Source organism: Miscanthus floridulus, chromosome 5 (assembly GCF_019320115.1).
Source record: "Miscanthus floridulus cultivar M001 chromosome 5, ASM1932011v1, whole genome shotgun sequence".
NCBI lineage: Eukaryota > Viridiplantae > Streptophyta > Magnoliopsida > Poales > Poaceae > Miscanthus > Miscanthus floridulus.
In genome coordinates, this window is record NC_089584.1 from 35,547,324 (window position 1) to 35,559,653 (window position 12,330).

General features: G+C 43.0%; 2 protein-coding genes across 2 annotated transcripts; one reads left to right on the plus strand and one right to left on the minus strand.

The window, feature by feature from the left end:
- Positions 1–4,540: 4,540 nt before the first annotated feature.
- On the minus strand, positions 4,541–4,981 carry LOC136454512 (uncharacterized). Its single transcript, XM_066454907.1, has one exon. It carries the CDS (start codon positions 4,979–4,981, stop codon positions 4,541–4,543), a length of 441 nt encoding a protein of 146 aa, XP_066311004.1.
- Positions 4,982–10,610: 5,629 nt separating this feature from the next.
- On the plus strand, positions 10,611–11,093 carry LOC136454513 (uncharacterized). Its single transcript, XM_066454908.1, has one exon. It carries the CDS (start codon positions 10,611–10,613, stop codon positions 11,091–11,093), a length of 483 nt encoding a protein of 160 aa, XP_066311005.1.
- The last annotated feature ends 1,237 nt before the right edge of the window (positions 11,094–12,330 follow it).

The window sequence follows — 12,330 nt, forward strand, 5'->3', positions numbered from 1 at the left end:
CAACAATATGTGCAAGTCATCAAGCCACATTACAAGAATCAATGATATTTAGCTCACTCCTCGAAGCACAAAATCTTGACTCATCTAGGGGCTTTGTGAAGATATCGGCTAGCTGCTTTTCGGTGCTCACATGATGAATTGTGATATCTCGTTTGGCTTCATGGTCTCTCAAAAAGTGATGTCGGATGTCTATGTGCTTTGTTCGAGAGTGGTTATAGGGTTGTTTGCCAACTTAATGGCACTCTCGTTGTCACACAAAAGGGGAATCTTGGTTAGCTCACAACCAAAGTCTTTGAGAGTTTGCTTCATCCAAAGTAGTTGGGCACAGCATGCACCAGTTGCCACATACTCGACTTCAGCGGTGGACAAAGTAATGGAGTTTTGCTTCTTAGAGCTCTAGGACACCAAAGACCTACCAATAAATTGGCAAGTCCTGGTAGTACTCTTTCGGTTTACTTTGTAGCTAGCATAATCCGAATCGGAATAGCCAAGTAATTCGAAAGTCGAGCCCTTAGGATACCACAAGCCAAGATTAGGAGTGTGCACTAAATACCAAAAAAATCTCTTAACTGCCATCAAATGACATTCTTTTGGATTAGCTTGAAATCTTGCACACATGCACACGCTAAGCATAATATCAGGCCTAGATGCACAAAGGTAAAGGAGGGATCCAATCATGGAGCGATATACCTTTTGATCGACATCCTTTCCTCCTTGACCAAGGTCAAGATGTCCATTGGTTGGCATAGTTGTCTTGATGGGCTTGGCTTTGTCCATGTCAAACTTCTTCAACATGTTGTTGGTATACTTGGTTTGACTTATGAATGTGCCATCCTTGAGTTGCTTGATTCAAAATCCAAGAAAGAACTTCAACTCTCCCATCATGTACATCTCGAACCTATTTGTCATAATCCTACTAAATTCCTCACAAAAAGCCACATTAGTACTACCAAATATTATGTCATTGACATATATTTAGCAAACAAAGATATCATTATTGACTTTGCGATTAAATAAAGTAGCATAGTCCTTTCCTATCTTAAACCCTTGTTTGAGTAGAAAATCCTTCAAGCAATCATACCAAGCTCTACGGGCTTGTTTGAGCCCATAGAGCACCATGTTTAGCTTGTAGATGTGGTTGGGATACTTGGGGTCTTCAAAGCCCGGTGGTTGCTCCACATACACCAACTCGGATAGGGGACCATTGAGAAATGCACTTTTCATATCCATTTGATACAGCTTGAAATCATGATGTGCGGCATAAGCAAGTAGAATACGAATTGATTCTAGCCTTGCCACCGGTGCATAGGTCTCTCCAAAATCCAAGCCTTCAATTTGAGTGAATCCTTAAGCCACCAACCTTACCTTGTTCCTTATCACCACACCATGCTCATCTTGCTTGTTGTGGAAGACCCACTTGGTTTCATTCACAATTTGCTTGGACCTTTCCACTAAAGACCAAACTTTATTCCGAGTGAAGTTGTTCAACTCCTCTTACATGGCTATCATCCAATCCAGATCATCAAGTGCATCCTCCACCCTATGAGGTTCCCAAGGAGAAACAAATGAGTAATGTTCACAAAAACTTGCTAAGCGGGAACATGTCATTACCCCTCATCGAATGCTCCCTAGTATGTTATCAATGGGATGATCCCATTGAATGTTATGATGAACTCTTAGATGTGGCACCTGAGTTGATCTTTGGATGGGACCATCCTCTTCATCATCATGGTCTTGACTGATTGGAGGATCAAAACCATGGTCTTGTGGAGGGTCATCTTCACTTCTTTCTTGATTGTTGAGTTGAGGTCGAGCTTGCTCATCACCATTGGTAGAACCATCTTCATGTGAATGACCTTGTGCATCATTTGATCTTCCTTCATGATTGTTTCTTGATGCAGAAGCTTCACCATGTTCATTGGATGAAACATGATGAATGGTAGGATCATAGTCAACATGCACAATGGTGTCTCCATCTTCATCTTGAACTTCAATGGTCTTTACTTCACCAATGGCAAGCTTCTTGATAGCTTTATGTGAGCTTCTTCATTACCTACAATCTCAACATTGACTTGCTCCTTTTGAGAGCCATCAGTTTCATCAAAAGTCACATCTACCACGATTTTAATTAAACCGGTGGTTTTATTGAAAACACGATATCAATGTTCGTTAGTACCATAACCAAGCATGAAACCTTCATCAACCTTTGGTGCAAACTTCGAACTTTTGGATTTCTTGTTAAGTATGAAACACTTAGATCCAAAAACTCTAAAGTAGTGTACCTTAGGCTTTTTACCGGTTAGAAGTTCATAGGCGGTCTTTTCTCTTTTCTTGTGAAGGTATAAGCAGTTGATAGCATGACATGTCATGTTGACTGCTTCTGCCCAATAGTTGGTTGGAGTCTTGTACTCATCCAACATTGCTCTTGCGGCTTCTATGAGCATTCAGTTTTTCCTCTCCACAACACCATTTTGTTGTAGAGTATATGGAACCAAAAACTCATGCTTGATTCCTTCTTCATCAAGGAACTCTTCAATGTTGGTGTTCTTGAACTCCATCCCATTATCACTTCTAACTCTCTTGATCTTGACATCAAACTTATTTTGTGCTCTTCTTACAAACTTCTTGAAGATGCCTTACACTTCACTCTTGTCACACAAAAAAATACCCAAGTGAAACAAGAATAATCATAAACAATTACAAAACCATATTTGTTACGACCAATGCTTATATAAGCGATGGGTCCAAATATGTCCATGTGCAGCAATTCCAATGGCCTTTCGGTTGTCACAACATTCTTGACGGGATGTTTAGCTCCAACTTGCCTTCCGGCTTGGCATGCACTACAAATTCTATCTTTCTCAAAAGAAACATTTGTTAGTCCAAGGATGTGTTCGTCCTTTTGAAGTTTGGACAAGTTCCTCATCACAACATGGGTAATACAGCGATGCCATAACCAACCCATGCTAGATTTTGCCATTAAACAAGTCTTAGGATTTACTCTATTTGATGTGAAATCAACTAGATAGAGTTTCCCTTTTAAATGACCCGTAAATGCAATAGAGGAATCCTCCCTTCTATAGACTTCCACACCCTTATCCATAAAGAGACAATTGTAACCCATCTCACAAAGTTGTGAAACGGACAACAAATTGTATCTTAATGAATTCACAAGTAAAACATTGGAAATACAATTATCATTTGAGATAGCAATTTTACCCAAACCGAGAACTTCTCCTTTTCCATTGTCACCAAACACAATGTTTCCACTTTGGTCATGACTAGGTTGGAATGATGTGAACATGTCCTTCTCTTCGGTCATATGATTGGCGCATCCACTATCCAACACCCAACTGGTTCCACTAAAGGAGTATTCCTACAAAGATAAATCAAGCTTTTGTTTTAGGTACCTAAAAAGATTTGGGTCCTAGGGGGTTAGTCACATAAAACTTGGGCACCCAAACACTCCTCATAATCTCCTTCCTCTTACGGGCACCAATGTACTTCACCATGATCTTGCCATCCTAGCCCCAACAACACATGTAATCACTAGCATAGCATCGTGGGAGTGGTGCTTGTGGCTTGGGGGCCTCCTCTTGCTTCATCTTGTTGGTCTTGTCATTTGTAGGTGGGATCTTAGGAATGTAGACCTTTTTGTTTGCCTCGCAAATGAGCTCATCAAGAGCAACACCCTTGTTGAAGACACCCCATTGATCATGTTTCTTTCATTGGCCATCCCATCATACCTATTGTAGCCAATGCCTTCCTTGATTGATGGGTGCCTTGATGACTTGTATATCGTCTTGTTGGATTGCTCTTGACACTTGCACCCATTCTTCAAGATCATCTTCAACCTATGTATCTCCTTGTCTTTCTTCTCTAGCTCAACAAGATTAGTTGCATATGCATTTACATCAATTTTATAGCATCTTTATAACCATTGCTAGTGGAGACATTAGAGTCTTCGGTTGCCTTAGGAGAAGTTGAAGTACTAGCCCAAAGAGTGCTATAGTTTAACTCAAGATTTTGGTATTTTCTTCCAAACTTATGAGGCTTTCTTGAGCTATACTTTTCTCATTCTTGAGGCTAGCTATTGTGTCATTAACCGAAGAATGTTCCTTAGTCAATTTCCCAATTGTGTCATTGGCTAAAGACAATTCTACAGTTAACTTCTCAACCTTCATCTTTTCCTCAGCGACAGATGCTCTAAGTGCAAGGTTTTTCTTTCTCTCTTGAGTGATTATTTCTCCTTTCATCTCCAAGCATCTATCCCTCTTCTCTAATTTCTTTATTAGCGTTTTTATTTTAGTGAAGGCCTTTTTACCAAATTTCTTTATCATGGTTGCTTTAATTTCTTCTATATTCTTATCACAACTATCATACTCATCACTAGAAGGATCTAGTGAGTCATGTACCTTCTCCCCCTTAGCCATGAGGCAAGTTGGAGTGTAATATTCATTGTCGATGAGGATGGAGAAGAGCCTCGGTGATAAAGATAGGTTGGAGAAGAGTTTTGGTGGTGAAGTTGAGTCGAGGAAGATCATGGTTGGTGATGACGAGTGGTGGATGGCAATGTTGTGGCTCCTTTCTTCTTCTTCTCATCATTACTTGAGTCACTATCATTTGACTCCCACTCTTCATCAAGATGAGCTTCACCTTTCTTCTTGCCTTTGTTCTTCTTATCTTCATCCTTGTTGTATTTGTTCTTCTTCTCTTTTGGACAATCGTCTATGAAGTGACCGGTCTTACCACACCCATAGCAAAACCTCTTCTTGTACCTCTTCTTTCCATCGCCATAAGTCTTACAGTTGCTCTTCTTCTTAATGAATTTTCTATAATTTCTAATCACAAATGCAACCTCTTTATCGGAATCTTCTTCTTTACTTGAGGAATCATCCTTCACTTTCTTCTTCTCTTGACTTGAACCTTGAACTTCATGTTGTTGAGTTGCTTTTAGGGCTGCACTCTTGTTATATCCCATTGCACTAGGATTTTAATTATGAGCATTGATTGCATCTTCGTCTAGACACTCATAATGCTTGAGCTTTGAGAGGAGTTCTTGGGGGTGTCATCTCATCATAACCAGGCCTTTCCATAATTATGGATGCTAGCATGTTATTCTTTGCTCTATAGGTTCTCAACATCTTTCTAGCAACCTTGTTATCATCCCATTCATTGCTACCAAGAGCTCTTATGTGGTTGACCAATGCCATGAGCCTATCAAATATTGCTTGAGTTGTTTCACCTTGCAAGAACACGAACCTTTCCAATTCACCATGAAGTAGCTCAATGTTGCCTTTCCTCACACTCTTATCTCCTTCAAAAGATACTCTCAAAGTATCCCAAACCTGCTTTGCACTTTCCATTCCATTTACTTTGGCAAACTCATCCGAAGTCAAAATCATAACAAGCAAGGATACGGCTTGTGCATTTTGGTGGAGGTTGAAAGCTTCTTCTAGAATTATCTCTCTATCTTCATCGGTAGGAATCATCACACCAACTTCCACAACTTCCCAAAGTCTTGCGGAAATAAGATGCATCTTCATCTTGTAGGCCCAATCGATGTATGTTATTCCATCAAAGTGAGGTGGTTTGCCATGGTTGACGGTAGGGAAATGCATGGAGGGACCTTTCATGAGTTGTCCATAGTCAAAACCAATACTAGAGTAAACTCCCTTTCCATGTGCATTCTCATTTCCTGCTCCAACATCACTTGCATTGTCTTTGGTTGCATCATTCTTGCCACTTATAGCATCTTCAACCTTCTTGCTCAACTCTTCCTTCATCTTGCTCATCTCATCTTCTTCATTTCATCTTGGAAAAACTTTGCTTGCTCATCAACTCTTTTGCAATTTGCTCGGCCATCTCGGTGGCATAGGCTTGCATCTTTTCGATGTCCGACATTGTTTCTTCTCACACGGTGAAGCGCTAAAAGAAGCCTTGCTTTGATACTAATTTAAAGGATCTAACAATGCCTAGAGGGGGTGAATAGATGTATCTAAAAATTTACTATAAATGCTAAGTTCAAATTTGTCAGCCACTGTTGGAAGTCCCGACAGTTTGGGTCAGAACTTCCGACGTTCTCAGAAGTTCCGGCATAAACTGTCAAAAGTCCCAACGCCTACGTGAACTACAAAAGCAGTGCCAAATTTAACTTTACGGATAAATAATCTTACAACCCTACTTCCTAGTGGTTAGATGAAGATGTCGGGTCACTCCTTTGACGCCAAAATGCCTCCAAATCATAGATCATGTCCAAACCCTAATAAGAAGCTAGAGAGAGAAAGAGACAAACAAATACAAGTAATATAGAGCAAATCACAACAACAACAAGCACGTGGGATACAAGGATTTATCTCGAAGTTCAGCAACCCCACAAAGGAGTTCCTACGTCCTCGTTGTTGAGGTGACCACAAAGGTCGGAGTCTCTTTCATCTCCTTGCCTCTCTCAAAGAAACCATAAAGGTCGCTTGAGCTTTCCACTAAGAAATTGAGGGTAATACAAACTTTCTAAGGCTCTTCCACAAGATGGAAGCTCTTGGGCAACGCCTAGCCGGCTAAGAGCAAAGCCCCAAGAGTAATAGACGCAAATCCAATTGGCTTGACGAAGAAATCAAGTGCTCAATTCGCTCTCTGTAATCTAACAATTTTATTCTTCTTTTTCCGTTGACTTGCCCGAATATGAATTTTTTTTTTTTTGTATTTTTATCCCCAGATGTCAACCACAATACTCTGGATCGCTGCTGCCACATTATCTCCTCCCTATGATTCAATTCCACAGTTCTCTCAACTGTCTTAATCTCTTCATGTGAAGGGCTTGTCCGGGCTGGTTCAGAACGCATCCTCTCCAGTTTCTCGATCACTTAGGTATTTTAGCTCCTTCGTTACATGACAGAAGGCTTATGGATTTGAGCCCATGCTATAACCTCATGAGGCACAACCGTCGGGGTGGCAGTAGCTCCATCAAATTCAGAGCACATCCCCGAAAAATCCACGGCCCTTCCTCCATAATTCGTTTCCAATCTCCAAGACAGAAGGCTTGGACAACATACAAATTTTTACCAATCGGCCGGAAAGAGACATCACGAGCTGTGTTCCAAGCCGATCTCATAGTGGACATCAATGAAGCCTCGCTGAAAGCTTTTGCCGTCAGAAGCTTGGCTGACGCCATCCACTTGACATTCGGCAAATTCTCCCTATCCTCCTTGGCCAAAAACACCCCTTCCTTCTCTGAATCACTTAACTTCAATTTCCGCAGCAGTTCATCAACGTCAACATCGCTCATCCTTGTTTTATCCTTGCTTGCTTCTCCCGCCATGATCACACCACCGCCAATCCCTACGACCTCAAAACTAGCCCAAGTAGGAGCAGGTCGAGGGATGTCGGTGAGGTTTCGGCGTCGAAATCCTCCGTCGCAGGTGCGTCGACGGAGTCGCTCTCAACCTAAGCGGCGCTTAGACTACGATTTGTGGTCGTAGGCGCCGGAACGGCTAACCTACGATTTGCGGTGACCGCCAATGACGGGAAGTCGAGGGCGGGGCGTGGACGCCATGACCGGAGTGGTCGCCGGTGGAGCAAGCCTAGGATCACCGGTGCGGTGACTTAGGCTGGTTGCTGGACCGCGATCGCCTTCAGCATCGCCATCGCCTAGCTCCGGAAAAAATGGATCAGACAAGCACAACTGGCCGGCCCATTTATTTTTAGATGGTCGGTGAGAAGGAGCAAGCCGGGCTGGTCTCGCAGGCCCAGATGAGCTCGTCCGGACGGACAGACGCTCTCACCGTATCATTGTCGAATGTGAAAAGAAAAAGGAGTGAAGTTTTTCTCTTTTTTGGTGTAGTAGACCTCCCTTTGAGAGATCCGTGTGACAGGCTATTAGCTCAGTGGTAGAGCGCGTCCTTGATAATTGCGTTGTTATGCCTAGCCTGTGGGACTCTCGCCCACATGAATAGTTCAATCTCATTAGCGCTTGACCCAAAGATGTGGATCTGAATATGGTTTATGGAACCTCGCCCTTCAGTCCATTGCAGCTCTCTTTCTGGACGACATCGATTTGGTGTTTGGTAATGCTGGATGCATCGCGATCTGAATATTTGATTATAGGGAACCTGGAACCTATTGTGTTTAAGCCAATTGACCACAGTTGTTAGAATATGATATTGTACTTTACAATTTTATTTATGTCTTCATGATCTTATTTTATTTTGTCTTTCTTTTTTCATTTTCATATCTCTATAAAGAGCGTCATTCAGAAGATATGAGAGCACATGCTGTGACACGGTGGATGCGTCATACTGACGAAAACATAGCCCAAGAAGTTCAAGTTCGGCAGTTGGCTCCTCCATGCTGCCCAGACAGGTCTTCATGTATAACAGAATCTTTCATTAAGGGATTTGATTATATCTAGAGCTAGGATTTGATTAACAGAATCTTCAAGTAGAGCATACGTTTCTATGATTTTTATGTTTATGATCTTATTATCTAGAGCTAGGGACGTAGGTTTTTACAGTTTTTTTTTTAAATCACTGACATATTAATAGAGAAGAGAAAAGTACCAAAGAACAAAAGAAAAATAAGTCAATACAACAAAGATCTAAATGAGGGGTTTAGGCCCTCTAAGCAAAAGAGGCAAACAGTCTAAGGCAGAAGAAAAATTTCTCTAAGCTGCTTGACTCCCGCACTACTCTATAGTCTAGCCTCTTCCTCAATCTTTGCAAGGAGATGGGGGACATGCGGAAATCCTATGACAGGGTGGAGTGGGAATATCTTGAGTTGATCATGATTAAACTTGTTTTCCATCGGCTTTGGGTTCAGACAATTATGAGTTTGGTGACCACGGTTTCCTTCTCAGTGTTATTCAATGGTGAGCGGACAGAGAACTTCAAACCCTCGCGAGGTATTCGTCAGGGAGACCCAATCTCACCCTATCTCTTTTTGTTAGCAGCAGAGGGCCTTTGTGCCTCTTAAACTCTAGAGTTCAGTCTTCGCAGCTCAATGGCATAAAAGTGGCCTCATCAGCACCAATGGTGAGTCACTTACTCTTTGCGGATGACAGCCTGCTGTTTTTCAAAGCGAATAGGGAGAGTGCGGTTGAGGTTAAAAAGTTGTTACAGGCTTACTGTCGGGCATCTAGGCAGCAGATTATATGGATAAGTCATCGATACATTTTGCTAAAGGGTGTCCTGGCAGTTTGAAGGAAGATATTAAAAACGTACTTGCAGTGGAAAATGAGGCTCTGAGTGAGAAGTATCTGGGCATGCCACTGATGTCGGTTGTTCATCCAATGGAGCATTCAAGTATCTTAAAGACCGGTTATGGTCAAGAGTGCAAGGGTGGATGGAACATTTGTTATCGGCGGGAGGGAAGGAAGTACTCATTAAAGCTGTAGCTCAAGCTCTTCCAACCTACTCGATGTCGTGCTTCAAGCTCCCACGTGGACTTTGTGAGCATCTTAACAGCCTAATCCGCTGGTTTTTGTGGGGGAGCAAAGAAGGGGAGCGCAAAACATGCTGGGTAGCATGGGATGATATGACAAAGCCAAAGTATGCAGGAGGGCTGGGCTTTAGAGATTTTGAGATGTTTAATCTTGCACTCCTAGCTCGACAGGCTTGGCGAATTATGCAAGAGCCGAGCACGCTTAGTGCACGCATCCTAAAGGCTGTCTATTTCCCTCATGGGGAGTTCCTAGAGGCAGAAGTGGGAGCTGCACCATCGCGTGTATGGCGAGCCATTGTTGATGGAAAAGAAGTCCTTAAACAAGGTATCATCCGTAGGATTGGAACAGGTGAAGGTACAAAAATTTGGGATATGAACTGGCTGCCAAGAGACGGACTATTGAAACCTTTGTGCTGCATTGGGGACAATCCGCCACAGGTAGTCAGTCAGCTCATCGACCCGACCTCGACAAGTTGGGACCGTCAGAAGCTGCAACAATATTTTACACCGATGGATATAGATGTTATTGCGAACATCCCTCTCAGCACTGATGGGACAGTGGATTTCTAGGCTTGGCATTATGAACAGACAGGCGTTTTCTCAGTCAGATCTGCCTATAGGATGTTAATTCATAGACAGGAGGTGACAGAGCCATGGACACAACAGATACCCGGGAGATCGAACACAGCAGCAGTTAAGAAGGAATGGACAAATTTATGGAAAGTATAGGTACCATCAAAGGTGCGCATGTTCTTGTGGCGGCTAGCCCACCAGTCGATACCGACAGGTGATGTTCGGCACCACAAAAACATGCCCCCTATAAGCTGTTGCGCGATCTGTGGTGCGAGGATTCGTGGAGGCACTCCTTCTTTGTTGGAATACCACATGGCTACTAGATGTGTTTGGGCACTGGAACGAGGAGATGTCATAGGATTCCTAAGCCAGAGCAGCATCTAGATGCCCAAGGATGGCTAGAGGAGGTAATGGATACGCTGCCGCATGATGATCTTATTCGAGTTGTGGTCACGCTGTGGGCAATTTGGCATGCACGCCGAAAAGCGATACAAGAGAATATATTCCAAAGTCCACTGTCCATACATTGTTTTGTTGATAAATATATAGCTGAACTAGAGCAGACAAAACCAAACTTGATGTAGAAGCAGGCTGTTCATACGATGGCACCAGTTTGGACTCCCCCTCTGACTGGATTCACCGAGATAAATGTTGATGCAGCTCTCTCCAAGAATTCAAATATTACGGTAGTGGCTGCTATAGCTCGTGATAGTGCTGGAGTTTTTCTGGGAGCATCAGTAGTGGTACTGGAAGGGATAACAGATGCAGAAATAGCTGAAGCTCTCGCCTGTAGAGAAGGTCTGGCTCTAGCTAAAGATATTCATGTCCAGAAGCTCCGTTTTGCAAGTGATTGTGCCAACGTCATAAGGAATATCAAAGGAGGATCCATGGGCACCTATAGCCAGATTGTTCGAGAGATCAGATCAGGAGGACAGTTGTTTGAATCTGTGGAGTTTGTTCAAGAAAATCGCAGAACCAATGGTGATGCGCATAGACTCGCTAGAAGCTCCTTATACGGTAGCACTGGTAGACATGTATGGTTTTTGTCACCACCAGATGGTGTTCGCAATTCTATTCTTGAATAGTTGAATAAAGGAAGGTGTGTGTTTCTAAAAAAATCTAAAAATAAATAACTTTCTCCTTGCCTCATTGCGTAGTTTCTTCTTGTCGCCGCAGCCGCGATGCCCGCACCGACCGCCAAGCCAGCGCTTCCTATGCGTCCCATTCCCGCTCCTCTCCACGCCGCTCACTGGCGCCCACTCTCTGCCTCCCCCGCGCCCTCCTCCATCTCCACTGCATACGAGCGCCGGCGGCCGCCTTCCGCCCTCTCCATCGCGCTCACCGACCGCCGCGCAGGAGAGGGGGTCGTCACTGGCTGGGCCCAGGCTAGGCCCAAGTGCAGCTGGCCACTGCAAGGTCGCACCACCATCTTCGCCCGCCGACTGCCGGAACTGGCCATTCCCCGCTCTGCTCTGCGTCGTCCGAAAGAAGGGTGAAAAACTCATGTTGCAAACGTATGTTTTAAGTGTTTCATAGGTATGTTGCAAGTGTTTCATACGAATGTTGCAAAAGTAGATCGTAATGTTTCATATGTTCACTACAAGAGGTTGTTCACTACCAGAGGTATGACCTTCTGTGACGTTCCATTTATGTCGCGGAAAGTGAAAATTATGTCGTATTTCACAATTTACGACGAATGCACGACGAAAATGCATTTGTCGCTTATTCCCCATAGCTAAAGGTGTTCTGCGACAAAACTAATATTATCGTCGTAATTTTGCGACGATCATACATGCGTCGTTGATTTACGACGTTCAATTTTCGTCGTTATCATGTAGAGAAAACATCACAAAAAATTGACCTTAGATGACTATACATGTGCCACGTAGGACAAAAAAATCGTCGGTGTCATATGATGCGGCAGGTTTTGACATGGCACATTGCAGCTCACAATACACATTGAAGTCCATTGAACAATATACAACCCATCACAGCATTGCAGACAGAAATCAATAGACAATCATCAAGCAAATTTAAAGTGCTCACATCCATTACATCGTAGATCCATTCAGAGTTACATGTTCAAATAATTTGACATGTCAAACTCAACCCAAAATATATTAAACTCATGTCCAAGTCACTACCAGATCCAACCAAGTGGCAAAATCATCAGCCACATATCCAAGGCATTACCAAATACACAACCAGATGCAAACCATTACCAGGTCCAAGCCATGTATCAAAATAAATAAACAGACACATATCCAAGCCATGTTTAGGTCATGCATCATGATCAGTAGGATAAAAGGAAAAGGGTAAGGA

What these genes read in the sequence shown, in the direction of transcription:
- LOC136454513 (XM_066454908.1), top strand. Translation starts at nt 10,611, where the DNA reads ATGGCACCAGTTTGGACTCCCCCTCTGACTGGATTCACCGAGATAAAT.
- LOC136454512 (XM_066454907.1), bottom strand. Translation starts at nt 4,981, where the DNA reads ATGGGATATAACAAGAGTGCAGCCCTAAAAGCAACTCAACAACATGAA.